Here is a 27,793-nt window from a genome sequence, read left to right as displayed (position 1 = left end):
GGCGCCCGGTCTGCGGCGTTCTGTCAGCGCCAAGCCCAGCGGCCAGTGGAAGTGACTGGTTCCTGCTCGCTAGCGCAGTAGTGCAAGGGAGAAGCATGGCTGGGCTCCGGTTGGTTGAGTGGAGTTGGGGAGTGAACACCTGAAGATAGAGTTGGTGAGAGGAGAGAGTGAGAGAGGGAGAGTGAAGAGTGGAGGATACGGGAGAGGAGAGGGAGAGTTGAGGTCAGAAGAAGCGGTGGATAGATTGTCTGTCGTGCGCTGTAACTAGTTTTTTAACAGAGGCGAACTATTTCCGTTGCAAAATGGATCGACCATCCAAAATAAAACAATTTACCTACCCTTATAAGCATTCAAATACCTCATAAGCTCGTAAAGAATAGGTATTAGGTTGTTAAGAACGCGTGAGCTACAGCTCTTGCAGTTTTTCATTTTGTTTAGGAAATTAGACGATACGAGTATATCAAAAGACCATCACCCCAAGTGACTGCTGCTATGCATTCGTCATATGTCACAAATATACAGCGTGCATTTGATTCTCCACTCCGGTGCCGTCATTTTCGTAGCTATGTGGCTCCAGCGTTATGAAGAGGCCTCTGTTTTCGTTGCAGCTGTTGCCGGCGGCAGCATATGTCGGCTGTATGGCACGCCTCCAGCCCATGCAGTGACTGGAGCCGAGCTGTCAACCGGCACCGCCCCCCCCCCTCCCCAGTCTCTCTCCCCCATCCCGCTTCCCAGTTCCCCAGCGCAGGGGCGGATTGGGATAGGGGGGGGGCTAGGTCGTAGCCCGTCAGGGATGAGCTTCTTTATTTGGTTTTAATATTTGCTTGATTTGCCGTTCTTATTTTATTATGTTAGAATTTCTTGGCGACTGTCGTTGACTGCATAATATTTTTTTCAATTTCAATGGCATGTGATCTGTTGTATGTACAGTGGTTTATGCTATAACAAGAACTAAGGCGCTGCATGGTAAGAATGACTTTTATATCCTAAAATTAATTATCCATTATGTAGAGAGCAATCACATTACCTATATATTTAACCCGCGCCCCACTGGGGGGGCTATTCACAGCCCCCCCCCCCTCCCGTTTTTCTGCAATAACTTCCAAACCGCTTGACGTATCGACGCCAAACTTTCAGTACCTTAGGCTGCATCAATTTGACACCTTGTGTCGAAATTTGAATTTCGTATATGCTATAGGTCGGCCGGAAATGAAGTCAGAGTGACGTCATGTTCGGCCGATTTCAACGCAAAACATTGAACCACGGCAATCGCTCCCAAGAGCTCAGTTTTTAAATCCAATTTCTTTGCATGAGAGGACTCAGAATAGACTGCGCTATCAAACTGCTATCTCGGATTTTCGAAATTTTGAAAATTTGGAAAATTTGTTATACTAAAATCCAAAATTTATATTTTTACATTTTTCAAAAAGTTTTTGACTTTTCGAAAAAAAAACGGAATATATGTGATAGAACGCATTATTATGACTAACTCTAGCAAGTTTTAGCTACATATCTTCAAAAATGGCTACGTTTTACGCATTATTGCAAAAAAAAAATCAGAATTTTTAATTTTTCAAATCAATTTTTCAGCAAGTATTTGACATCGTACGCCAATATCAATAGCACCATCGTGTTCCTGATCTCAAACTGCATCCAATAGACACCTTTTTTGTTGAAAAATGTCAACTTCAAAATTTGGCCTTTTTTGACCTGAAAGTGGCCTGACCTAAGCTAAATTCGACTCAAAATGACCTCCAATGACACAGACGACATTTAATTCGAAATCTCGGACCTAAATAGACCATAAAACATGTGTCACGTGACCGACTCATGATATAATATTTTCGTGACCTGTGATGACCTGACCTTGACCTGAAAATAAAAGTACAAGTTTGGTACCCTCAGGGTATCTAGAGCATCTGCTCACGAGTGTGTGATCCAAAAATGAGCCTGATCTGACTTGTAAGCCGGCGGCCAGAGCCCAAAACGTGAACAAGCCAAAATGCTAATAATTTCTACTTTGACCTGACCTGTGACGTCATCGGTGACCTCGAGGTCAATGAAATTAGGTTTCTCTCGACAGTTTAATGAATAGACGCCCGCTCAAAGTATAATAAAAATACACAATTTCCAAACGGTTGATAAAAAAACATAAAACCGATAAGAACAAGAAAACAACAAATTGATTGGAGGGAGAGTAGAGCAGAAGACAGTGAGAGAGTGAGAGAAAAAGGAGGAGAGATGAGAGAGGGAGGGAGGAAGAAAGAGAGGGAGACAAACAGACAGACAGACAGACAGACAGGCAGGCAGACAGACAGACAGACAGACAGACAGACAGACAGACAGACAGACAGACAGACAGACAGAGACAGACAGACAGACAGAGACAGACAGACAGACAGACAGACAGACAGACAGACAGACAGACAGACAGACAGACAGACAGACAGACAGACAGACAGACAGACAGACAGACAGAGACAGAGACAGAGACAGAGACAGAGACAGAGACAGAGACAGAGACACAGATAGAGACAGAGACAGACAGACACAGACAGGCAGACAGACAGACAGACAGAAACAGATACAGAGACAGACAGAGACAGAGACAGACACATACACATACACAGACACAGACACAGAGAAGACAGACAGAGACAGACAGGCAGAGAAGACAGACAGACAGGCAGGCAGGCAGACAGACAGACAGACAGGCAGGCAGGCAGACAGACAGACAGACAGACAGACAGACAGACAGACAGACAGACAGACAGGGACAGGGACAGGGACAGGGACAGGGACAGGGACAGGGACAGGGACAGGGACAGGGACAGGGACAGGGACAGGGACAGAGACAGAGACAGAGACAGAGACAGAGACAGAGACAGAGACAGAGACAGAGACAGAGACAGAGACAGAGACAGAGACAGAGACAGAGACAGAGACAGACAGACAGACAGGCAGAGACAGACAGGCAGAGACAGACAGGCAGAGACAGAGACAGACAGAGACAGAGACAGACAGAGAAGACAGAGCGTCTGACGAGGGTCGGGAGGAAGTCAACAGGCCACGTGCAGTGTGTGTGTTGGCGTGGTGCCACATTCCGTCCCGCACTTCTGCCTCCAATTGGTCCGGAAAACAACAGCTGCTATTGTCAGTCGCCGTTACCCATAGTCCGTCTCCGGTGGGCGGCGTTGGCAAAACATTTAATCATTAAACCCAACATTTATTAACAACAAAGCAAGTAACATTTTACGCACAATTGTACACCTTCCGCGGCAACAAGCGAATTTAGTTCCCAGCATATCATGACGCAACGTAGACGAAAACGTCACTTACCTTATTGACATTTAACTAAAATTATGGAATAAAACAGAATTGAAGCAGTCATCTGACGGCATTGTTGAGATGAGGTTGTTAGTATCACTGATGTTAGTTGTCGGACTATCTCTCGGTCTTGAGCTGAGATGTAAACTTCCCGCAGCTCAAGACCGAGACGATTGTCCGACATTGTACCAGCACCAGTCAGCTCTCCTCCATCCTTTATCAACATAACACAGGAGATCATCATGTCCGCCAGAGCTTGATCGCCGAGTTTTCCATCTTCCCAATGGACGAAAGAACGTCATGAAGTCCCAGCTGCATTCCAAGACGTGACTCAAGACAGCACAAAGTCTTGGAATGCAGCTGGAGATTCATAACGCTGCTGGAGCAGGTCCTTCAATCTCGTGGTTGGATGGTGGTTGAAATATTTTTTTTTTTTCTAAGCCGCCGCCCATGATCAGACGACCAGGAGTGTCCACCCACTGACCCACGCGACAACAGCACCTTACGTTAACACCTCCCAAGACAAAAATATGAAGAAAGTCGCGACACTCCCTGCTAAGAAAAAGGAAAGCAAACAAAACAAAGCTAAATACAATACTTAGTAAGTTAGTAAAATGTCATAAGAAGAGGCAAAGAAGTCAAGACTAAATGTAGCTTGACTGGCCGCTACACCATTCCCAAAGAAGATAGTGAGAAGGAGAGAGTGATCCAGGGGTTAGTGGTAATAAGCGCATGCAAAGCTTGCATCATAGAAGAGGGACAGAGCCTAGTCACACCCGGAGGAGTCAGATCCTCACCGAAAAGGGATACCGAGCTAAGCAAGCTTGTTGCTCGGTAAACCCAGTTCGGTGGGAAGTATCGTAGGGCTGATTTACGTATTGTTACGTATCCAGGAGAACTTAAGTGTGACTTGTAAGTACACAAAACAAGACGAGACGACCGGTATACAAATAGCAAGTAATGTAAATAGACAGACAGCTAGGTCATTGAGCGATGGCGATGATTCAAAGACATACAGTTAGTACTGTACGTACTGTATGATGTTTATAGGGAGAAAAAGCAAAGCTTAACAAAAAGAAAAGGGCAAAACAAAAATGTGGGATAAAAGTTCGAGAAGAAGTAAAAGACAAACAGGGAAAAGACATAAGGACCACTAAATACCACCACCTCTTGTGGCGATCTAGGTACCCAGTTAGAACATACCTACCCAGTTACAGAGATGTACAATGCTCCAAAATTGGGTATGCATAAGTGATATGCATTAAAGACAAATTCTGTAATTGTGTACATATAACTATGTACTGTGCAAGTATGTACCTGTGAGAGAGCGGGTAAAAAATACATTATCAGGTAAATGTACGTACATACCCACAATAAATAAAATGGAGGATCATTTCATTGGCAGGTATTCGAATGTTTACGAACGCAGGTGGAACACAAGAACATAAATGTCAGTGTTGGCAATGGTATCAGTATTGATCGATAAAAAACTGCTTTGAGAAATCCTTGATTTCTCTCTTTGTTAGTGGAACTGCTTCCATATCTGTGAACTTAGGACCAATTATTGAGTTCCAAATTCTAGGTGCAGACCACCTAGTAGTGTAGCTGCGATAATTTTTTTCTGAGAAGAACTCGTGGAAATGATGGGTCGAGCGAGTATCTCGAAGCGGTTCGAGTATCGTAAAAAGTCTGTCAATAGATGAAGGCAAAGTTCCTTTCAACTTTCTATGCATTAGCAGAAGCATCTGCTGCTTACCAATGTCTCTCAACTTAAGTATTTTCAGTTTCTTAAAAATTGGTGCTGTGTGTGCGAGTCTATGTTCGCCATCAATCATTCTGACCACACGCTTTTGTAATTTCTCGATCTTATCTACGTTTGTAATATAAGTGTTGCTGTAAAGCATACAGCAGTAGTTGATATACGGAAGGAAAAGTGCGTTATATAAAAGAAGCAGCTGTTTAGGTACCAATATATACCTAGCTCTGCTTATGAGTCCAACGTTACGAGTCAGCGTTGTAGAAAGGTGTGAAATGTGTGATTTCCATTTCAGATCGTCATCTACGTACATGCCCAAGTACTTAACTGTTTTAACAAATTTAATATGTGCACCAGAGAGCAAAACAGACACATTGACAGCGCGTTTAGAATTATTGTAGAGCTGACAAAAAGTTTTGTCTGTATTTAAAGATAATTGGTTTGCTTGAAACCAAACAGCTATCTTGGGCATTGTGGCGTCGATGACTCTTTGCAAATGGGCTTCATCATTGCCTTCAATGAAAATGGCTGTGTCATCTGCATACAGATATGCAGTTATATCATCAGAAATGGAGGGAAAGTCATTGATGTAAATTAAAAACAGAAGTGGCCCAAGGATGGAGCCCTGGGGAACACCGATATCAACCGAAGCAAGGCTGGAGCGAACATGCTCTACCTCAACACATTGTGTGCGGCCTTCTAAATATGATTTCAGCATCATAAGTGCATTGTCACGTATACCGTAAGCATACAGTTTCTTAAGTAAAATGGTTTGGTTCACAGTGTCAAATGCTTTTCGGAGGTCAAGGTATAAGCCGCAGACAACTTTGCCTGCTTCAAATGCTTGGTTTACCTTTTCTTGAACCAAAAGAAGGGGCATGTAAGTGCTCATGCTTTTTCTAAAACCAAACTGAAATTCGGTGATGATTTTGTTATGTTCAAAGAAATGCTCAAGTCGGGTATGTACTAGTTTTTCTAGTATTTTCGATATAAAAGGCAGTATGCTTATTGGTCTATAGTTTGTAAAACGTTGCTTATCCCCTGCTTTAAAAATTGGTTTTATAACCGCCGTTTTCAAAGGGCGAGGAAACACGTTTTGGCGTAAGCATAAATTCAAGAGAAAGACAAGCTCTCTTAGGACAGTCTGGTAAGTTGCTTTAAAAATACGTGCATTAATGCCGTCTATTCCACCACCAACTTTTTTGGTGCTATTTACTATCTCAGTAACTTCAATGTCATTAGTTTCGGTGAATGATGATAGTGAGTTTCCTAGTCCTCTAGGAAGATTTTCAATAGGGTCGGTGGAACAAGGAGGTATCCGCTCTTTTAAGTCATTGCCAACACTAGCAAAGTATGAGTTAAAAGATTCGGCGATTATTTTTGGGTCATTTTCAACATCATCACCAATCTTAAAAGAAGGTGGACTTTCTTGTTTAATTATGTTTCCTTTCGTTATCTCGTTCAGTAGCCGCCAGGTTTCCCTCGGGCCACAATCTTTTAGTGCATTCTGATAGTAAGTTTGTTTGGCTTTCCTCAGTATATGAGTGAACAAATTCTTATAACGTTTGTAGTTGTTGATATTGAAGGGAGACGGGTGTCTATTCTTTATACGAAAAAGCTCGTTTTTTCTGTTAATGGAAATCAATAAGCCAGGGGTAATCCATGGTTTAATAGGTGTCTTTTTCCGAGTGGGAGTATAGGTGTGGCTGCACCTAGATATCTCGGAAGTGTAGGCTTCTATGAATGTTGTACATGCGTGTTCCGCATCAGTTTCATTACAGAAGTCTCTTAGTTTCAACTGCAAACGAGTTTGCAAGTGAGGAATCATGTTATAGTTAAAAGAAGTGATGGTTTGCCTCATATGTTTATGAGAATTGTCTGTTCTGAGAGTAAGATCGACAAACACTGGGAAATGGTCTGATAAGTCACTCAAAATAAGACCTGGGTCATTCAAGATTGAAAGGTTATTAGAGAATATATTGTCAAGCAGTGATGCACTGTCGACACCAAGTCGTGTAGGTCTAAAAATACATGGAAAGAAACCATTCGTGGTAAACATGTGCAGAAAGTTTTCAACAGAGCTATCTGTTGCAACTTGGAAAAGGTCATAGTTAAAGTCACCGGTGATAATAACATCCTTATGACATATACTTGTGTGTTCAAGTACCTCAGTCATTTGGTCAATAAACTGGGAAGAACATAGACGTGGGGGCCTGTAGACAACACCAAGTACAATTTGTTTGGATTGTATATATATATTGTATATAAATATTGCATGACAAATGTCCTGTTGAGTAGCATGGTTGATTGATTTTGCTGAAAAAAACAAGAACATATTAGAAAAAGTTAATATTTATTTACCGGGACGATACTTGACATATCTTTTATGAAGCCAACCAATCATTTACAACTAGTGGTGCCAATGATAACTTGGACCTTCGGAATTCCTATTTTGTCTAATGAAGTAATCGTGCGATTGACGAATGGAAAGCTCAGCTTTGGACAAATGGCTGGCATGAACATTTTTGGACGGACATTCGACGACGAAAATGCAGGACATTTGACGGTCATTACACAATGGACATACATTTTCTGAAAGTACCATCACTGTGTACAATTTAACAGAAAGAAACATTTATTTTACACCAACCGCGACAAATGAATTTAATTAGGAGCGTGCTTGACGCAGCATTGCCTATAGCATGTCACCTGTTTCAATAACACTTGAAATTACGGAATCAAGCATAGTTTATGTTGTAAAAACTACGTTTCCTTCATTACGTTGTTTATAAAATTGATATTACCTAAGAATGGACCTTGTACTCATCCATCGTATAGGAGACATTTATTGAATAAAATACAGAATATATTTCCTAATTATCCGTCTTACCGGCGTGACAAAGTCCCTCAAAACATCAGCCGGAGTTGAGTCGCCTAGTTTTGCACCTTTTCAACCGATGAAGAGAGTTATGGCCTTCAGCTGCATTCCAAGACATTTTGACTCAAGACAGCAGAAAGTCTTGGAATGCAGCTGGAGATTCATAACGCTGCTGGAACAGGTCCTTCAATCATATGGTTGGATGATGGCTGATTTGTTGCATGAAAATGCCATGTTGCGTATCAGTTGATAGATATTGCTGAAATGAATAAGAACATATATGAGGATAGCTCAAGCTGCATATACATTGTACATACATAAGTTGCACAAAGTCACACAAAAATATGAAATCAATCACTGACCTTAGCAAAATTTATTGCCAGACGTTGTAACGAAACTACCTATGTAGATGTCGTCATATGACCTGAAAGACGCAATATGGTGTCATGGTTCCAGCTCTTGGATCCTAGTAAACGATTAGACATTAAATCAATAATAGGTAATTACCTACTATCACATGTATCTTGCATGCTACTCATTTTATATCAGTAATGAGAATACCTACGTGATCTATTTTGGATAGGGAGGTCACGTAATACTAATTTGCATTACCCAAAATCATAAAAAAATTGCTATCAACGAGCTCTTACCTGTAAATTCGATTCTTCAGTATGAAATAAGCAGTTGTCGGAACCTGTCATGCCGTCCCGACTGTCATGGGGACTGAAATGGCAGTTTGACTGGAGACTGATGATGTTAGACTGTCACTGACTGACTCTCAGAAGTCAGAGTCGCTGTCAGCACAGCGATGGCCTGATGAGCCCCTACCATTATAATTAGCTGTATAAAACTGAGCCTTATGGATATCTTAGGGATGTCGAGGAAGGAATATAATCCACTAAGCAAGGAACGGTGGAAGGTAAGTACTACGAGACCTACTGCTACACTGTGAATGACAGGCATGAACCTCAGCACATTATATACAGTCTGGTACTCGACCGAAGTGCCAGTTAAAGTTGATAACCTAATTCTTAGTTTGAGCTAAGTGCGGGGGGTGAAGTGGCCACGTCAGCTAAAAGCACTTTATATCGGCTGTGCGTCAGTCGGGTATTTAATGCTGACTCAAGTAGCTTTATGTAGGTTCAATTGATAAACGGAGACGGGGGGAGCACCACTCAACGCCCACTCATTGTTCATAGCAGACCATTGATAAATGATAATATCAGCTTCAAGTTCCCTTCAGTAGCGCCGCTGTGCCCACGGTGAATCGCGGGGAAGTCTGGAGCTCTTCAAATAAATATCCCAATACGCGCCCTGGTGGGGAAGGGGTTGACCACCCCTTGCGGTTTCAGCAAATGTCTAGAAACTTAGATGTCTTGGCACACTTTATTAATATCCTTTCTGCACATGTTGCGAAAGTTTTGGATCCACATCTTTCAAGGTCAGGTCACCAGGTCACGTCAGGTGGCTTTACCTCAGAAAATGTTGCAATGCTTGCCATAGTTGCACCGAGTGACGGAACGCTTTGAAACTTTCAGCGTTTGATAAGGACAAATTATCAATTAAACTAATAGCTAGGAATTTTGATATCGGGGACCAATCGTTCTGTCAATTTAGCGGCCTCTCCGTTAGGTATACAAGTAGGTATGTAAGTCAGCGAAAAGAAATGGAACCAAGCACCTTTGATACAAATACCATGCAAAACACTTCAAGCATCGGAGAAATGTCAACATATCGAATAGAAAAATGGAAAAATTATAGCAAAAAATATATAGAAAAAAAGGAAAATAGAAAAATAGAAACACATTCAAATATTGAAGAGAAAAACTGCACCCGTGACCCATCTTTAACCCTCGCCGGACCTATTGGTTTTCTACATACGCACCGGCCGAGGGGGGGGGGGCGGGTACGACACCCCACCCCACCCCCTCGCCGTTTCGCCCCTGGCCCTGGTGGAGCTAGCGCGTCGCGGAAAAAAACGAGCGTGTGCGCCGCTACGAGACGAAGAGATTGGTACCCGATTTTAAGGTCCTAGGTCAACCGGTGACCTCTGAGGTCAGGTCAAGTGCCCCAAGGTACGGTTCAGTTTTTGGTGAATAACTTCGCAAAAAACGGTCGCAGAGCCGCGATTTTAGCAGCATAGTGTTCGCCTCGCTCAGGCGTGTCGAATGATATACTTTTTGTTTGGTTGAGGTCAACTTAGGGTGTTGACCTCAGGTCACGGTCAGGTCAGCACCCCCAGGTCACGAAGTTGGTCGAAAGAGGTCATGTCACATATCATTCGATTCGGCAGGTCTTCCTGAGTCCATTGGTGGCTTTCCCGACTCGCTAGCTCAATTTGATCGGGAGTTATTAAAGGGACTATCCCACCTTTAACATGGGGTTTGAGTTGAGAAAGCCAAGTTTGCGGCGAGGTTCAGAAACCACTATCTATCTAGGTTGCAACCCCCGCGGCCTCTTGGTGTTGAAGAAATTCGTTCCCTTCATTTGAAAATGGGTCTTGCACAAGGCCCTATCTTCAACATGGAGCGACCGTTAGTGTGACGTCACCTCGTTTAGTCATTCTGATTTAAATGGGTTTGTTCGTTGAAAAATCGCTTAAAACTTGGTCTGAACTTTGTTGTGGTGCCTACAGAGTAAAAAGAATCAGCTTTATGGCAGTAATGTGGCCTGGGGAAGGAGGTAATTTTGGGCTGTGACGTCACATATTTGAAAGTTTGTGTTTGGAATATGGGAAGCCTAAGATGTTTAATGAAAAATAAATGCCAGAACCGTGTTCCTGGTCATCCAATCTATAAAGTCGGGCACAATTTAACTGGTATTAACAACATTTTAGAAGGTGGGATAGTCCCTTTAACGAAAAAGTAATATGACCTTGATTCCATTCCATTCCATTCCAACTGTTTATTGGTAATACAAATTAAACGCATAATATATAGCAAAATAAGAGGAGGCACAAAAGCCAAAGGGCTTAAATCTCGGTGCCAACTCTCATGATGTAGTGCACCGGAAATATGTATAATACAAGCGCAGACACACATACATGCATACTTACATACATACACATACATACATACATACACATACATACATACATACACCTACATACAAACATACAAACATACTTACACACATACGTACATTCATCCATACATACGTACACGCCTGAACACATTCATCATCTCTCATACTTCGAACATACGCTCAGTCAGAAGTTCGCCCGACCGCCGCCCCGTCGCCGGCGGTCGCTTGTGTGACGTCATAAGGTCAACATTGCAAAAGTGACGCATCTAACCTTGCAAGGAGTGCATCAAATCACGATTCTGTGTGCTTGAGATAGTTGGAGATCGTTCCCGGCGAGAATAGCAGTTTTCATTTTTCCCCATTGACTTATAATGGTGAGGTCACGAAAATGACCAGACCTCATATGACCTTTAGGAAAAATCCGAGATATACAAGTTGTGAGATTCATAATGGATACTAGATCCTGCAAGTTCATTTCCCTGTGACATCTCCTCTGGCAGTGAGGGCGTCACGAAGTTGCGACATCTGAAGACCGTGCAGAGGTTCACTTATGACGTCATAGGTCAGTGACCTGACCTGACACAAAAATGCAGTTGGTGTCAAAAGATTTGGCTTGAATCAGAGGTCCGGTATGCCAAGTTTCAGCTCTCTATCGCCAGCGTGTTCGGAGCTATCGCGAAAAAAAAATTAGGTGGTGCGGCACCAGCCCCCCGCCCCTTGGCCGACGAGGGTTAACCCTAGCCCGTATGGGGGGACGGTCCCTCGGTTTTCGCGAATAACGAACCTGTCAGAGGCGGTTGGCACGTACTACGAATACCCGTCACGACCCCTACTGGTTGACCTGACCTGACCTGACCCGACCTGGTCTAAATACTTCAAGACATCATCTGTGATCAAAACGAATACGATATTTGTGATCAGCACCCAGAAAAACTCCATAGCAGCCACACCTTACGACCTTCTAACAGTTCCCGATTTTCCCGACTTTTGGGTCATTGACCTGACCTGGAAGGTCAACCGATGACCTAGGACCTTAAAATTGGGTATCATCGGCTTCCTCTCGTCACGGGCAACGCGCTCGTTCTCTCCGCGAAGCTCTTGCTCAACCAGGGGCCAAACGGCAAGGGGGTTCCGTTGGACCCCCCTAACCCCCTCCCCCACCCCAACCCCACCCCCCACGTTATACGTTCGTGGATGGCAAACCACCAATACGGACGAGGGTTGATGTGCCAAGTTATTCATTCATTGCGATGGAATGTACATACATTGTACAACTAACAATGTCTGTTTCTATCTTTTAACAAAGGCAAGCAAGAACTAATGAGATAGATGCTGCCCAGACTTCCTCCAAAACTTTATCCCCCTTCTCCTGTTGGATCGAGAAGCGCAGTGGTTTTACATTTGCTTTGCAATAGGACCCCGATTTTTTATGTTTATGAACTATGGTCAGACCACAAGTGGCCTGACTTCAACAAACGCTGGGGACGATTTGTGAGATTGTTTAATGAAAGTGAGTGATGTTCGTTGATGTGTCGAGTATGAGTGAGGACTGTTTGGTCGATTAACCGTGTGAGATATGTCGTAAATAAACATATATACTAAAGAAAAGGTCAGACCACTGATATGGACCCTGTTCAATCCTGTGGGCCACTTAAGTACATATATCTGCGTCATATAAGAATGCTTTGATCGGTCCCCTATAAAAGCACCAGTCATCGTTACATATTCATTGCAGGATATGAATCATGGGAGGCACTTGAAATGCGATGTGATGCTCATTGGTGGTATTTAATGCACCGTAATCGACTGATGGCTCCCGGATGTGGCGTGCGTCATGGAATATGATAGGGAGCATAGTTCATGGACAAAACGATTGACATATATCTAATCAGGGAATTCACAAGTCAAGTCTTTAACAAGGCCTTACAATGATATACTTAAAAATAACTTCGGGCTTATAAGTCTACTTTTTTGCTTCCTTTTGTTTCACTATGACGTCCGTGGTGTTGGAGCCGGTCAAGCTGGTACGGTCTGCAAAGTCTACGAGGGACGCGGTGCGGCTGCTGGCTGCGGCCAGCCGGTGCTGATGTTGCATAGTGGTTTGGGATGCTTAAAAGATGCTTAAAAGATCGTTGCCATTTTTGAGCGCGGTTCAAAAGGTTATGCCTGTTCTTATTTTCGGTTTTGCTGGAATGCCGTGAAATGACTTGATGAGGACCCACTGCGGTTTTCTTTTTTTTTTCTTTTTTGCTGCATGATGACCTGATTTGAACGATGCCTCCCATGGGTGTCGATTTGTATACCTTTGGGGGTGCTGCAGCACCCCCAATGCTCAAATGAGCACCCCCAATGGTTTTCCGGGCACCCCCAATGGTTTTGTCCCTCAATAACTCTGCTTGAGGAAAATAATTGTTCTGCAGTAGTTCACTACTAAAAATAAAACAATTACGCAACTTACAAGGCATGAAATAAAGATGTAAAGAAAAGAAAATTTAGATTTAAGAAGAAGGGCGAAAAAAAACGTTAAGTTGCAAAGATGGTGTGGGTCCGTCGTACACGGGTGTCGGACCCTTAGAGCTGCTGGCGCGTACCCTTTACAAGCCGGCAGGGGGCTCCAGAGACCGGCGACGGGCCCTCAGAGGCCGGCAAAGGGTCATCAGAGGCCGGTGGTATGTACCCTCAGAAACCCTGTGGGGTCATCTTTAGAGACCGGAACGGGCTCAGGCGCTGATGGGGCCCTCAGAGTCGCCGGTGTGGGGCCTTCAAATGTCACCGGTGGCAGGGTGGCCGTCACATGCGCACTTGTGGGGCCTTCAGAAGCTACGATGTTGGGCCCTCAGAGCCGCCGATATAGGGCCTTAAGAGGCACTAGTGTGGGGCGCTCAGATATGGCAATGTGGGGCCCTCGGACTGGAGGCGCCGGTGTGGGGGCTCTCAGAGACACTGGTTTAGGGCCATCACAGGCGCGCGTTGGGCCCTCAGAACTGCTGTTACGGAACGGATCCTTCATAGGCCGACAAGAAGATATCAAGAGGTCACCGGTGCCTTCAGGAGCCTTGTGGGGTTCTCAGAGACTGGCATGGTGCGCTCAGACGCCGCTGGGACCCTCCGTGTCACCTGTGTGGGGCCGTCAGGGTCGCTGGTAACTGTCAAGGGCCCTCAGAACCGCCCATGTAGGGTTTTTAAAGGCATTGGTATAGGGCCTCAGAGTTAGGGGTGTGGGGCCCTCAGAGACGCCGGTGTGGCGCTCAGGGGCGCCGCGCCGGTGAGGGCCCTCACAGTCGCCGTTATAGGGGCCCTCAGAGAAATGGGTGTGGGGCCATTACAGGCGGGTGTGCAGCTCCTAGAGCTGGCCCCCTAGAGGCCGGTTAAGACCCCCAGAGGCCGGCAAGTGGCCCTCAGAGGCTGGCTTGGGGCCCTTATGGAGATCTTAATGTTAGTACTTTTGGGCCCATGAGGTGTTCTTACGAGCCCTGTGGGGCCCTTCTGAGTCCAAATATAGCCAACGTAGACCCTCAGTGGCCAATTGGCGCCGCAGTGCCCCTCAGGCCCGAATAATCCGATGGGCCCCTGAACCTGATGGGGCGGGAGGGGGGGGGGGCTCACGGGCCCACCTGGCTACGCCACTGAGGAAAATCGTAAACCCATAAATATCGAATTGCAATCACCTGTTATTTTTTTCAGCGATTATTGTGATCGTCTGATAAACGCCAGAGCCTCGTAGCTATACCGTTGCCTCCCGCGCAATGTCCGCCCCTGCGGACCGCAGGGGCTGCTGCACCGGTGCTAATCGCGGTCATCGGTTTCTGTCACCTTATTACAGAGGTGTCGGGGCTGCTGCCGAGCTGCCGGCAAATGTACGCGTTTTTTTTTCGGAAAGATGTTTATGTAATGAGGTAGCCAAGTACTAGGACGAGCAGAATGATTTTGAAGAACGTTCAACCTTTGGGAAATATTAGTGGAAATCCCGGGATTATCAGTACCTTATGGGGATACACGACCATGCCTTGTAGGTACGGTTGTGCCCCATGGCAAAGCTACATTCTTTCACCCGGTGCAGGGGTTGAGCACCCCCAACCATTTTGAAAAATCGACACCCCTGATGCCTCCTTTTTACCACTGAATCAACCTCACAATTGTTAAATTATATTAGGAGAAGAACCTGAACTTTTTACCAAACACCACACACAAGCAGCATTTATTTTTAAACACCATTTTCATGTCTTCCTGCAGGTCAGTAAGTGTGATTGGCTGCGACAGAGTGACGTCATCATGCCGGCTGTGACGTCAGAGGCCAGCAGCTGTCCTGTATGTGGCGTCGCCTCCAGCCTGGCCTGTGCTGCGTGCAGACAGGTGAGCAGACCGGATGATGACGTCACTGAATGATGACGTCACTGGATGTTGATGTCACTAGCTATACTTGCTAATCAGACAAACGAGGAGACATCTACATGTGTCCATATGTTTATATGCATAGTCGACTACAGAATGATGTTCCACTTTTCACAGGCAATTATTTGCCTGGAGTGGTAGGCTGTGCCGCATCACACGGGCTGAGTTCCCAAATGCTTTGTACCAATGCTCACAATCGACATGCTTAATTGCGTGATAAACGGCACAACTTAGCGCTCCGGTCAACTGATAGCTTCTGAGGAGTGGAACATCATTCTGTAGTCGACTATACATATGCGAACAGATTTACATACATATGTTTGAACTTCGGAGGCTCTTCAGATGTCTGTGTGCTCAATTTATGATATTTATTACTGGCCTCAAGTATGTAAAAGTACAAAGATATAAAAAAAAATTAAAAGAAAAATGAGGCTATCGTATCCACTCCATTGAAAACATCGTAAAATTAACATTGCAGACAGCAGACACATTAAAGACCTCACCCTTCATTACGCCTCTTCGCCATAGACGACAAACAAATGCACACAGACCCAGAGCATGAAAATGGTTCTTTCTACCCCCCCCCCCCCTACAGGTGCACTACTGTAGTCGACCACATCAGAAAGAGCACTGGAAAATGCACAAGACCTCCTGTCGGCCGTGGACGGTCAAACAGACCGACGAACTGGGACGGTACATGGTGGCCACCAGAGCCATCCAGCCTGGTATGGACTGAACTGATTTATACGGATAATTGTGGAAATCCGATGTCATTTGAATAATGAAAATAAACCATGAGCTTTAACAGTTGAGTTGTTCGTTCTTTTTGATCGCTTTTCACTGTCAGTTGTTCGCTTTTACAGTTCTTTTCACCTCCTCGCCTCTCCATACCCAGGTGAAGTCATTCTGCGAGAGGCACCTCTGGTGGTGGGGCCCAAACAGGCCACGGGCCCCGTCTGCCTGGGCTGTCACCGGCCGTTGACCTTTGACCTTGACCGAGGTCAGCTGACGCCGCCGGCAATCAGCTGTCCCGGCTGCCGATGGAGTCTGTGTCGGCCAGACTGCGACAGGTAAGCACAAACTGCCACAGGTTCATTTGACAGGCTCACTCGCATGGGATTAGTACGAATTGACAACATTTCAGTGCAAGCTGTGCAGGCCCGCATCCGCATGGTCCGGTAAAGTCACGTGTTTCTTAGATCACGCACCTCTCCCAGGTGGCACAGTAAGGCCGAGTGTCGCCTCTGGTCACGTGTCTCCAGACCGGCTGACCTGCGGCCGGGCGCCTCCGGAGCCGCCCCTGCGTACGGCTGTGTGACCCCAGTGAGGTGTCTGCTGCTCAGGGACCATCCCGAGGTAAGATCCTACATTTTATGTTCACACAGGCTCATAAGTACACCAAGGTGTCACATGAATGCGTAGGTACAAGCAATCAATTAAAATATAGCTGTGGCTATCAAATAAATATAGCTCTCGATGACTGTGGAAGTCATCGAGAGTTGTCCCGATTTATAAGAAAGGTTCAAGGTACGACGCACTCAACTACAGACCGATCAGCCTCACTTCTGTGACGTGTAAATGCTTAGAGAGAATCATTGTTCGTCATCTCTCAGCTTACCTGGAAGACAACGGCATCCTGACTGACCACCAGTTCGGATTTCGAGCAGGCAGGTCTACCATGGATCAACTGCTCCTGGTGTACAATGAGGTGTCTCTGCATGTAGACAGTGGAAGTGTCGTTGATGTCGTGATGTTCGACTTCGCCAAAGCGTTTGATGTCGTTTCTCACCAAATCCTCCTAACAAAACTTCGTCTCCTTGGTATCCAGGACAGCCTGGTCCGATGGATCGAGGACTTCCTAGTTGACCGACAAATGGCCGTACAGGTGAAGACAAAGCTGAGCAGCCCTCACCGTGTCACCAGTGGTGTCCCCCAGGGCTCTGTTCTGGGACCCATCCTATTTCTGATATTTGTAAACCACGTTGCTAGCAACCTGTCATGCCGTTACAAGGTTTTTGCAGATGACCTGAAGATGTACATGAAAATTCGTCATATCCCGCATGCCAGCTATGACCTCGATTCACAGATGTGCCAGCGTGACATTGATATGCTGCAGAGCACTGCTGAGTCTTGGTGCCTTTCTCTGAATGTTAAAAAGTGTGTTGTCCTTCGTTTTCACAGGAAATTCCACGCTCTCCCCCCTCCATGTTATCACATCTCCAATGCCCCAATCCAGGTTGTCCACTCCCACACCGACCTTGGCGTTGTAGTTGATTCAGACTTGAAGTTTCACAATCATATTACAGCAACGGTTTCAAAAGCCGCGGGTCTAACTCAGAACCTGCTTAAATCTACTGTTTGCAGGTCCCCGGACTTTATGATGACACTCTTCAGCACGCACGTAAGGCCTTTGATCGAGTACTGTTCTTGCGTGTGGCACACCGGATACGTGGGTGACTTAAGGCTCCTCGAGTCAGTCCAGCGGCGTTGGACGAAGCGCGTCCATGGTCTCGGCAACCTAGATTACCACTCTCGACTTAAGGCCCTGAACCAATTTTCGGCCAAGGGCAGGCTCCTCCGAGCTGACATGATACAATGCTGGAAACTCTTCCATGATAAATGTTCAATCAAACCTTCGGATATTTTCGTGCTCTCGCCATCCTCTGGAACCCAAGGCCACCGCTTTAAGTTGCCACACGTCCGTCCCCAAACAGATTTACGTGCCAGATCATTTAGTGTCCGCTGTATCACTCCATGGAACTCTCTACCGGACGAAGTAGTGTCTGAACCAGATTTAACCAGGTTCAAATCCATGTTATCTGCGACGCTGGGTGATACCCTGTTTGTATACTAGTCTCTAGTGCGTATCTAAATGAATTGTGTCCCATGACCGTTAACTGTGTTCCGATTATAATGTTGCTGTTTGTATCTTATCACTCTTGTAAACTCATTCATTTGGCACTTGTGGGCTCACTTTCCCGTTTGGATGTGTTCTCATCCATCGGGCGAGCTCTTTCTATGCGGGTTCCTTCCCTTCTCCCCATCCCTGCATTCATTTTGGCTACTCTCAGACCAAGGGAACCCCAAACAGGTGAGTTGAACAGGTGAGTTGAACAGGTGAGTAGCGAGTGCATTCACTCAGGCAGGGGTGTCGTTTTATGAAAATGATTGGTAGGGCTCAAAAACGGTGGACGGCCATTTATGACGTGCTTACAAAGGTAGGGTACCCCCAAATTTGCCTTTCTCATCGGATTTCGGCCAATTATATTTCCGCTTTGAATTTGAAATTTGAAAACTGAAGTTAACAATCAAAACTAAAACACAAAACTTCTTGGAAATCTTGGTACTACCGAACCAATGTACAAAACATGCATTTATAGAGGCATTTGTGTCAGAGGACACGCTCGTTTTTTCCCCGAAGCTCTACCTCGATCAGGGACCGAACGGTTCATAACTGCCCTTTTCATTAAGTGATATCTGACAAAAGATTGGTAGGGCTCACGGGACATTGATAGGGCCCATATAAACATTGGTAGGGCTCGGGCCCTACCAGGCCTATACAAAACGACGCCCCTGCACTCAGGTGGAGGCGATTCATTTCCATGTGACTTGTAGCGTCTTCAGTCAACTAATTGGGATAAATAGCTTGGACGTTTCAACCTAATGATCACCTAAAGTCAACATTCGTCAGTACATATTCCATTTTACTTGTTATTGATGTCATATGTTACGTCACTGACACTAAAACCCCCACTCTCCCGTTGCGAAGACGAAGTCATCTCTGAGCTTACTGGAACAGCTAACTCAACCCTCTCTCGTGCAGGCTGGTCATCTTTGACGTCACTGGAGGGAGCACTTATCCCCTGATTTCCTCTTATACAGGCGTGGTCGTCTCTGACGTCACTGGAGCACCACCTGGACCGGCGGCGACAAACGGCGCTGTATCGTCTGAACGCCGCTCAGCTGGCCGGCTATTTAACTGCCGCGCTGCCAGCTGATTGTGACGTCACGGAGAACCTGGTACTGGAAATGTGTGGTGTGCTTGACACCAACTCGTTTGAGGTGAGAATTGACGCCGTCAGGCTCGGTGATGTTGATGATGGTGGTTACTGGCATTGCGTTTTTGCGTTGCGTGTTACTTCGACTTGACATACGATCCAGACTACGAATCGGTTTCGACTTTGAGACAACTCTAGCCTGTAGGTACGTTTTTAGCAAGTTTGTTCGTTGTGTTTTTGTTTAGGAAATCGAGAAACACCGATGACGAGCTGATCTTCTTGCTTGAAGCTGCAAAAAAGCAATGGCGAATAATGTTTGAATGCTAAACGGAGGGGCTTAGTGATGATTTCGCTGAGCTAGGTACAGGGGTGTCGATTTTTCAAAATGGTTGGGGGTGCTCAACCCCTGCACCGGGTGAAAGAATGTAGCTTTGCCATGGGGCACAACCGTACCTACAAGGCATGGTCGTGTATCCCCATAAGGTACTGATAATCCCGGGATTTCCACTAATATTTCCCAAAAGTTGAACGTTCTTCAAAATCATTCTGCTCGTCCTAGTACTTGGCTACCTCATTACATAAACATCTTTCCGAAAAAAAAACGCGTACATTTGCCGGCAGCTCGGCAGCAGCCCCGACACCTCTGTAATAAGGTGACAGAAACCGATGACCGCGATTAGCACCGGTGCAGCAGCCCCTGCGGTCCGCAGGGGCGGACATTGCGCGGGAGGCAACGGTATAGCTACGAGGCTCTGGCGTTTATCAGACGATCACAATAATCGCTGAAAAAAATAACAGGTGATTGCAATTCGATATTTATGGGTTTACGATTTTCCTCAGTGGCGTAGCCAGGTGGGCCCGTGAGCCCCCCCCCCCTCCCGCCCCATCAGGTTCAGGGGCCCATCGGATTATTCGGGCCTGAGGGGCACTGCGGCGCCAATTGGCCACTGAGGGTCTACGTTGGCTATATTTGGACTCAGAAGGGCCCCACAGGGCTCGTAAGAACACCTCATGGGCCCAAAAGTACTAACATTAAGATCTCCATAAGGGCCCCAAGCCAGCCTCTGAGGGCCACTTGCCGGCCTCTGGGGGTCTTAACCGGCCTCTAGGGGGCCAGCTCTAGGAGCTGCACACCCGCCTGTAATGGCCCCACACCCATTTCTCTGAGGGCCCCTATAACGGCGACTGTGAGGGCCCTCACCGGCGCGGCGCCCCTGAGCGCCACACCGGCGTCTCTGAGGGCCCCACACCCCTAACTCTGAGGCCCTATACCAATGCCTTTAAAAACCCTACATGGGCGGTTCTGAGGGCCCTTGACAGTTACCAGCGACCCTGACGGCCCCACACAGGTGACACGGAGGGTCCCAGCGGCGTCTGAGCGCACCATGCCAGTCTCTGAGAACCCCACAAGGCTCCTGAAGGCACCGGTGACCTCTTGATATCTTCTTGTCGGCCTATGAAGGATCCGTTCCGTAACAGCAGTTCTGAGGGCCCAACGCGCGCCTGTGATGGCCCTAAACCAGTGTCTCTGAGAGCCCCCACACCGGCGCCTCCAGTCCGAGGGCCCCACATTGCCATATCTGAGCGCCCCACACTAGTGCCTCTTAAGGCCCTATATCGGCGGCTCTGAGGGCCCAACATCGTAGCTTCTGAAGGCCCCACAAGTGCGCATGTGACGGCCACCCTGCCACCGGTGACATTTGAAGGCCCCACACCGGCGACTCTGAGGGCCCCATCAGCGCCTGAGCCCGTTCCGGTCTCTAAAGATGACCCCACAGGGTTTCTGAGGGTACATACCACCGGCCTCTGATGACCCTTTGCCGGCCTCTGAGGGCCCGTCGCCGGTCTCTGGAGCCCCCTGCCGGCTTGTAAAGGGTACGCGCCAGCAGCTCTAAGGGTCCGACACCCGTGTACGACGGACCCACACCATCTTTGCAACTTAACGTTTTTTTTCGCCCTTCTTCTTAAATCTAAATTTTCTTTTCTTTACATCTTTATTTCATGCCTTGTAAGTTGCGTAATTGTTTTATTTTTAGTAGTGAACTACTGCAGAACAATTATTTTCCTCAAGCAGAGTTATTGAGGGACAAAACCATTGGGGGTGCCCGGAAAACCATTGGGGGTGCTCATTTGAGCATTGGGGGTGCTGCAGCACCCCCAAAGGTATACAAATCGACACCCATGGCTAGGTATACCTATCTTGACTTGGATATTAAAGGTAGTGTGCCAGCTTTCCTGGACCATATGGAGTTAATGACCCGGGGAGAACCGGATTTTTGGAACTTATCCATACCTTCAAAACTCATGGAAACGTCTTAAATTCTTCAAATTTTGAGTACCTCAGTGCGAAATTCACCCCGACGGGTTGTCGGTCGTACCCCAACCACATTTCACACCACTATGAACAATAAATGCGCACACTAAAATCGCTATTACCGATAGGCTCATCCAATCAAGTTTCGATAAACCCGTTCATCATCATCTCCTGCGGTTTCGAACACGCCTGTTAGGTGGCTTCTGATGCTTGTCGAGGTCGGAATTTCCAAATACGCTGCTCATACTTACTTTGTGGTGCGGTGGTGGTGCGTCGGGCCGCCCGCTCTGACTTCGGCCAAGAAAAATGCGCCAGCTGATCATTGTCATTTCTGCCACTCGTGTGTGGTGAAATGGGGTCATAACTTAAGAGACGGCTGTTTTATATCAATTATTTTACATAAAATCATATTTCAAACCATAAATTAATGTTCGACAGCCAAATTAAATAAAACAATACCAATACAGGCTTACAGTTTAAGTTCGACATTGTGTTGCCTACGATAAGACAGCTGATAACTCAGTCCCATACGTCATTACTCTATAATGACCTTCGCTTAGTGTCACATGTGCGCCGCATTCGCGATTGTTGCCGACGCCTGTTTGCAGGTCAGCCCACTACAGTTGTTATACATATCGAAAAACCGATAAACTTTTGGGCGAAAAGGGCACTATTCCAGGCCCATTTTTTATTTTTTTGCGATATTAGGTAAAAACAGAAGCTTCTTATCCTAGGAAAAATAAAATGGGAAATCATTGGAAGGTGGCACACTACCTTTAACCCGAATTCGTCGTTAGAAATTAGAATTATATTGAACCAGTTCGCAATCAAATGACTCGTTAAAATTGAAAATACATAGGATTGTATAGACATGTTGCACTACGCGCAAAAGCAACCTCCGGTCATCGTCAAGAATCGAACCATTGACCTTCGTCTCCGTGCACCAGGTGAGGACGGCCGAGAGTAAGGTACGGGCGATATACGCGTCTGCCTCGCTGCAGAACCACGACTGTCGGCCTAACACGAGGCACGTGTTCGACAGTGATTACGTCATCACTGTGCGCGCCACGGTGCCCATCGCGGCCGGTGACGTCATCAGCACGTCATACACCCAGCCGCTGTGGAGTGAGTTTTGCGTGAAGGGTACTGCAAACTGTCGACGAAGCCGAAGCGTCTTATCGATATAAATGAAATAGTCAACTTTATCTTCGTTTCTCCTCACTGGGATTGAGAGATTTGACTGTTGTCTGTTAGTCAAATTTACAGCATTGGATTTATAACTTCTATTCAGCTCATCATGCACTGAAAGAAAAAATGACACCCTGTACGGGGTATTGACGGTCATGTCAAAAATAACACCCGAGTGGGGTGTTTTGAGGGGAGTCGCTGAGCTATTATAAATGGGGTGTTTGGCGTACACCCCAGGAAGGTTTCGACGCATAGTGGGGAGTCGCAGCCGCTAAAGGGGGGTCAGCGCCGGCCCACATGGGGTTCCGTTAGACTGCAGGTGACACCCCTCAAATATCAGCCGAGCACCCCTTTTTGGTCCCTAAGCACCCGACAGGGTGTCAAACTCCCAAATTAGGGTGTAAAATATAGCAGCTCAACTCCCCTATTTTTCTGATGTAACTCCCCATATTGTTCCTGACCCCCACGCGGGGAACCGCGCGTCTTCACCAGGGAATCTCTCAGAGAAGTTTCACTCCCCTATATTTCCGAAAAACTCCCGACGAGGATTAAATGACCTTCGGAACGAGAATCTCAGACTATATTTATAACCGGGTGAGGAGTTACTCTTTCCGTTCGCGGCCTTGCGGCGCCCTGTAGTGTGCACGACCAACGTATGTCACGGTAATCAGTCTAGATATCATCGTGACATAGTTGGCCACTCTACGCTATGCACGCTTTTGCCTTAGCTCCAAACATGCACCAGCCATTCGTGAAAAACAGGTCCCGATTTTACCAACTTTAGTTTGCGCCATCTATCGGTAGGATTTGAAGCTGAAAACACGGGGTGTCACTCCAGGATAATGACACCCCTGAGGGGTTTCAACGGGGGTGTCTCAGCGACACTCCAATTTTTTGGCCTGCAATTTTTGGGGAGTTCGCTAGCCGAACCTCTCCCAAGGGGGTCATGTACATTTTTGCGGCGTCAAAAGGTAATGGGGCTCCCGTGTCGGGTGTCACAACACCCATGACATCCTAAAATCATGAAAACGGAGCCTAATTTAGGAGTATTTTGGAGTATGTGGTGTCAGATTGTAAGAAATGGGGTTCCCCGATTTTTTTCAGTGTGATATCGCGAGATTGTTAGCGATTTTTCATTATTTTGTAACGACTATTTCAAATAGTCGTTACAAAATAATGAAAAATAAAAAACAAGTAGTCTATTTGTTTTATTTCTGAGGCAAGTTAGGTACCTACGTCTACTCTGCTTTGTCGCTATGCCGGCGAATTTTGCACAGGATAAATCGATTCGAGCTATTTGCATGTCCGAATGCACGATCAGTGATTGTGAAACCATGTGACTTGAGCTGCACACGCACAACTGTCGCAAAGAAAAATTGTCATAAAATTTGAGCGGATTCTTCTCTGTTTGCAGACACGGCCGCCAGGCAGCAGCACCTGCAGTTCAGTAAATGTTTCACCTGCCACTGTGAACGATGTCAGGACCCGACTGAGCTCGGTACCCGCCTGGGGTCATTGACCTGCACCAGCTGCAGTGGCGCACTACTCAGCACAGAGCCTGCCGCAGCCGCCGCAGCGTGGCGCTGCGATCGCTGCGGAAGACGGGAGGCGGCGCCACAGGTGAGGTCAATCAAAGCCAGGAGCCAGATCGAGAAATAGATCAAAGTGAGGGTTGGAGCTCGGATGAGAGAAACGTCATACTGGCCGTTGAATTTATTGAGCATTGTTGAAGAGAAACTTGAGTGATTGATTTATAGGTACAGGTTTATAGGTGTACTTTTATAACAGTGATCGAAATATTTGTCAATTTGCAGGTGATGGCCCGAGCTTGTTATTCAAGCTCTAACAGAGACTGTTATGTAGGTAGTTAATTTTCACCATCATCGAAATAACGGACGTGACCGAATCTGACACACATCTGACCATCTGACGCATCTGATCGCATCTGACCGCGGCGCCACTCCGTCGCTCAGGTGGTCGCTCGGCGCGCTCAGCTGACCAAGACGGTACAGAGTGCGGAGCGCACCGTCCCCGGTCTGGAGGCGGCCATGGAGTCTCTGGACCCGCGCTGCAGTCAGAGGGCGGAGGTGGCGTACGCCCTGGTACAGCTGTACGGTACCGCTGACGGGTACACGTGGAAAGGTGAGAGGTACTTACACATTAGCCGTCTTTGCTTTCTTCTTTCGTCCGTGCTGGAAGTTTACACAATACACATTGCCTCTACGGAAAATGAATGTAAACTTTCAACCGAGACAGCCTCTGCCACTGCGACGTACCGTCGGTGGTCCGCACAGTTTACCCTATGGCCTTTTCAGACTGAAAGAGCTTACTCCCAACAAAACGAAACAAATCAATTACACGAGGGTTTATGTTGGGAGACACTGGTACACGTTTGGATTGGAGGTGCATACTAACAGTGGAGCAGACGAGGGGAATGTAATAATAGCAGACTGTAAAATGTAGAGGCGGAATGGTGAAGGGAATCAATGAGATATCAATTGATTCTGACCACCACCCTGCGGTCGCTCTGACCACTGCCTGCATTTTGTAGCACCTTCTGCCGTTCCGCGTCTTTGTGAGTCCTAAAGCAGGTGGTCCTAAAGCAGCCATTAGACAGCTCCTGTCACATATTGTGTTTGTTCCTTCAAACCGTTTGGTTATTGTAACCTGACAATTGACATCACCGTCTTCCGTCGCCAGAGCTGTCGGCTGATCAGCTGCGCAGGAAGCAGCAGCTGTGCGAGCAGCTGCTGCAGCTGGCCAGCTGCCTCACACCCGGACAAAGCCGCTTCAGAGGCGTGCTGCTGCTGGAGCTCTGCCGCACGCAGAGACATCTACTGGCCAGCAGAGGAAGCTCCAATGCAGTAAGCACACCAATGTCGATCGAGACTAATATATGCATCCGTGAGCCATAAAACGTCAGATCAAAATGTTGCATTTAAGTAATAAGTACATTTGTATGTATTGTATGTATGTATTACAATCATGGACAATCCACACGGGGCGTGGCGATTACAGTCACCTTGGTAAAAGCAACTTATGCCGTTCTTTTCTTTTCAGGATGAATGGGACAAGGTTGAGGGCCTTCTCAAAGAAGCTTCTACCATTCTACAGCACGAGCCTGGTTGGACGGAAGAGCTTCTTGGAGAGGAGAAACTGCTGAAGACGGTCCATGAGTCATGCAGCCAGAAAAATCAGCCCGAAAAGAATCAAAACAAGAAAAAAAGCAAAGCGAAAAGAAAGAAGTGATTATTTTAAACTGTGACCGTTTCGCTTGGCCGAGTTCATGGACATTCAAATATAACATTGCGTTTTATTTCTTGGGTGTTTTATGTCTATTCGCTCTATCTAAAGTTTAAACCATTTTTAAGGCCGTTAGGCGAGACTAGGTCGTGTGGTCTCCTGATGGCCAAAAAAGAACCCTGAATATCATGTTGCGTGATTGATTTCATAGAGCTGGCACAAAGTCATGGTTGGTTGAAAGCCGAACGTCCCAATAAATAAATTGACAACACTCTCTTGTGATGAAACCCACCTGCCTGCAATTCAGTAGCGCGCATTGTTTCGCCCTGTGCAATGTCGTCTGGCAACGCCTAATAAGGTTCCGGCGTAGGTATTTCGTGTACTTGGTGATCTCAGAAGATCTACCTACACAAAATACGGTTTTATTTTTCAAGATAATACAATTTACGCCAATAGCTGCCGTCCTAATAAGCAACACGTTAAATCGTATTACCCCTTTTGACAAGAAAGATGAAAGCTCTTACGAAAACTAAGTGGATTAGTCTAGTCACATTCATGGCACAAGAAGTGGATGCTGAGTGATATGTGATGGATGCAATAAACTGAATAAAAAATTGGCCTTGGGTTTGGTGAAACGTTAGCACGAAGTAACTGGACGGGCAGGCGAGCCAAACTTTAAGGTACGGGCAGGCCTTCCGTTCAACTTTAAGGTAATTGATGTCACGCTGACGCAAGGTCACTAACACCGTCCTTAAAATCAAATGGCTGCTGAAAAAGAACGCGGGATCAATTGATATCACTTAGATCGAAGTCGGCCAGAAGTCACAGTGTACCTATAGATTTCAACATACAATCATAGTGTAATAATTTATACAATAAAGGACTATATGGCATGCAAAATCATTACAAAATTCAAATGTACAAAAATTATTATTTAAAAGGCACATCCGAAATTAAGTACCGAGAACGACTGCCATTAGCGAAATAGTTTATTAGTCCTTACCTACGGTGACGCATTTTCACCACAGTCAGTCCGAAGCATTATCCTCCTTCGCAATAGATGTTGTAAATGTGTGTTGTTTCATATACGAAATAGATGCATATCTGAAAACGGCTGCGACCTTTCATTGCCGAAATCATTAAACTTGCTATAATTAGTGAAGGTTTCGTTAATGCTAGACAAAATTAAAGTAAACACAGCGGCCATCGCTAGAACTCGTGAGGTCCCAGGCTCAATATCATTGACGAACTGTCGGATGACCGCCACCACCTACATATTGATATAAGAGCGTCACTAATCGCTGACCATCGACAGGCCAAGAGCCAGGCAGAGCTTCAGGCAAAGCTCTGACGTCTCGAGGCGACCCCATCCACGCTTTCGGCACACTGTAAAAGCTGCTGCGCAACGGGAAGCATTACTATCATTGAACACAAATTGACGTAAATGTTTGTTTAACAATCAACCCGGTTGATCGACCCGTCCATCCATCTTGTTTATAATAAAGAAGAATTAGAGCACTACTCTATATAGAGGAGTTATAGATACTTTGTACCTATAGAGTTATGTATACCTATCTACTGTAGAAAAAAAAAAATGTTGCTAAGTTCATGCGTTGAACGGCGTTTTTAGAAAGAAATTTATATCATTCGATTGAGCTTACAAAATCTTACAT

At 46.2% G+C, this 27,793-nt stretch overlaps 1 protein-coding gene across 4 annotated transcripts; it reads left to right on the top strand.

The window, feature by feature from the left end:
- LOC122369375 (SET domain-containing protein SmydA-8-like) lies at positions 1-26,737 on the top strand. Of its 4 annotated transcripts, XM_043344079.1 has the most exons (12): positions 5,363-5,390; positions 6,054-6,230; positions 15,219-15,338; positions 15,973-16,102; positions 16,273-16,447; positions 16,595-16,733; positions 19,260-19,439; positions 22,637-22,814; positions 24,292-24,497; positions 24,851-25,019; positions 25,578-25,741; positions 25,938-26,737. In XM_043344079.1, the coding sequence occupies exons 3-12, from the start codon at positions 15,258-15,260 to the stop codon at positions 26,124-26,126; spliced, it is 1,611 nt and encodes a 536-aa protein (XP_043200014.1). In that variant the 5' UTR covers positions 5,363-5,390; positions 6,054-6,230; positions 15,219-15,257; the 3' UTR covers positions 26,127-26,737. The 4 variants fall into 4 exon arrangements, with proteins under 4 accessions (XP_043200010.1, XP_043200011.1, XP_043200012.1 ...); XM_043344075.1 differs by lacking the exons at positions 5,363-5,390; positions 6,054-6,230 and adding an exon at positions 1-222; XM_043344076.1 differs by lacking the exons at positions 5,363-5,390; positions 6,054-6,230 and adding an exon at positions 15-109.
- The last annotated feature ends 1,056 nt before the right edge of the window (positions 26,738-27,793 follow it).

The sequence above is a fragment of the Amphibalanus amphitrite genome, unplaced genomic scaffold (assembly GCF_019059575.1).
Source record: "Amphibalanus amphitrite isolate SeventyFive unplaced genomic scaffold, NRLGWU_Aamphi_draft 001029F_arrow, whole genome shotgun sequence".
NCBI lineage: Eukaryota > Metazoa > Arthropoda > Thecostraca > Balanomorpha > Balanidae > Amphibalanus > Amphibalanus amphitrite.
Note: the sequence above shows the minus strand (reverse complement) of the source record. Positions and strands in the feature narration are given on the sequence as shown.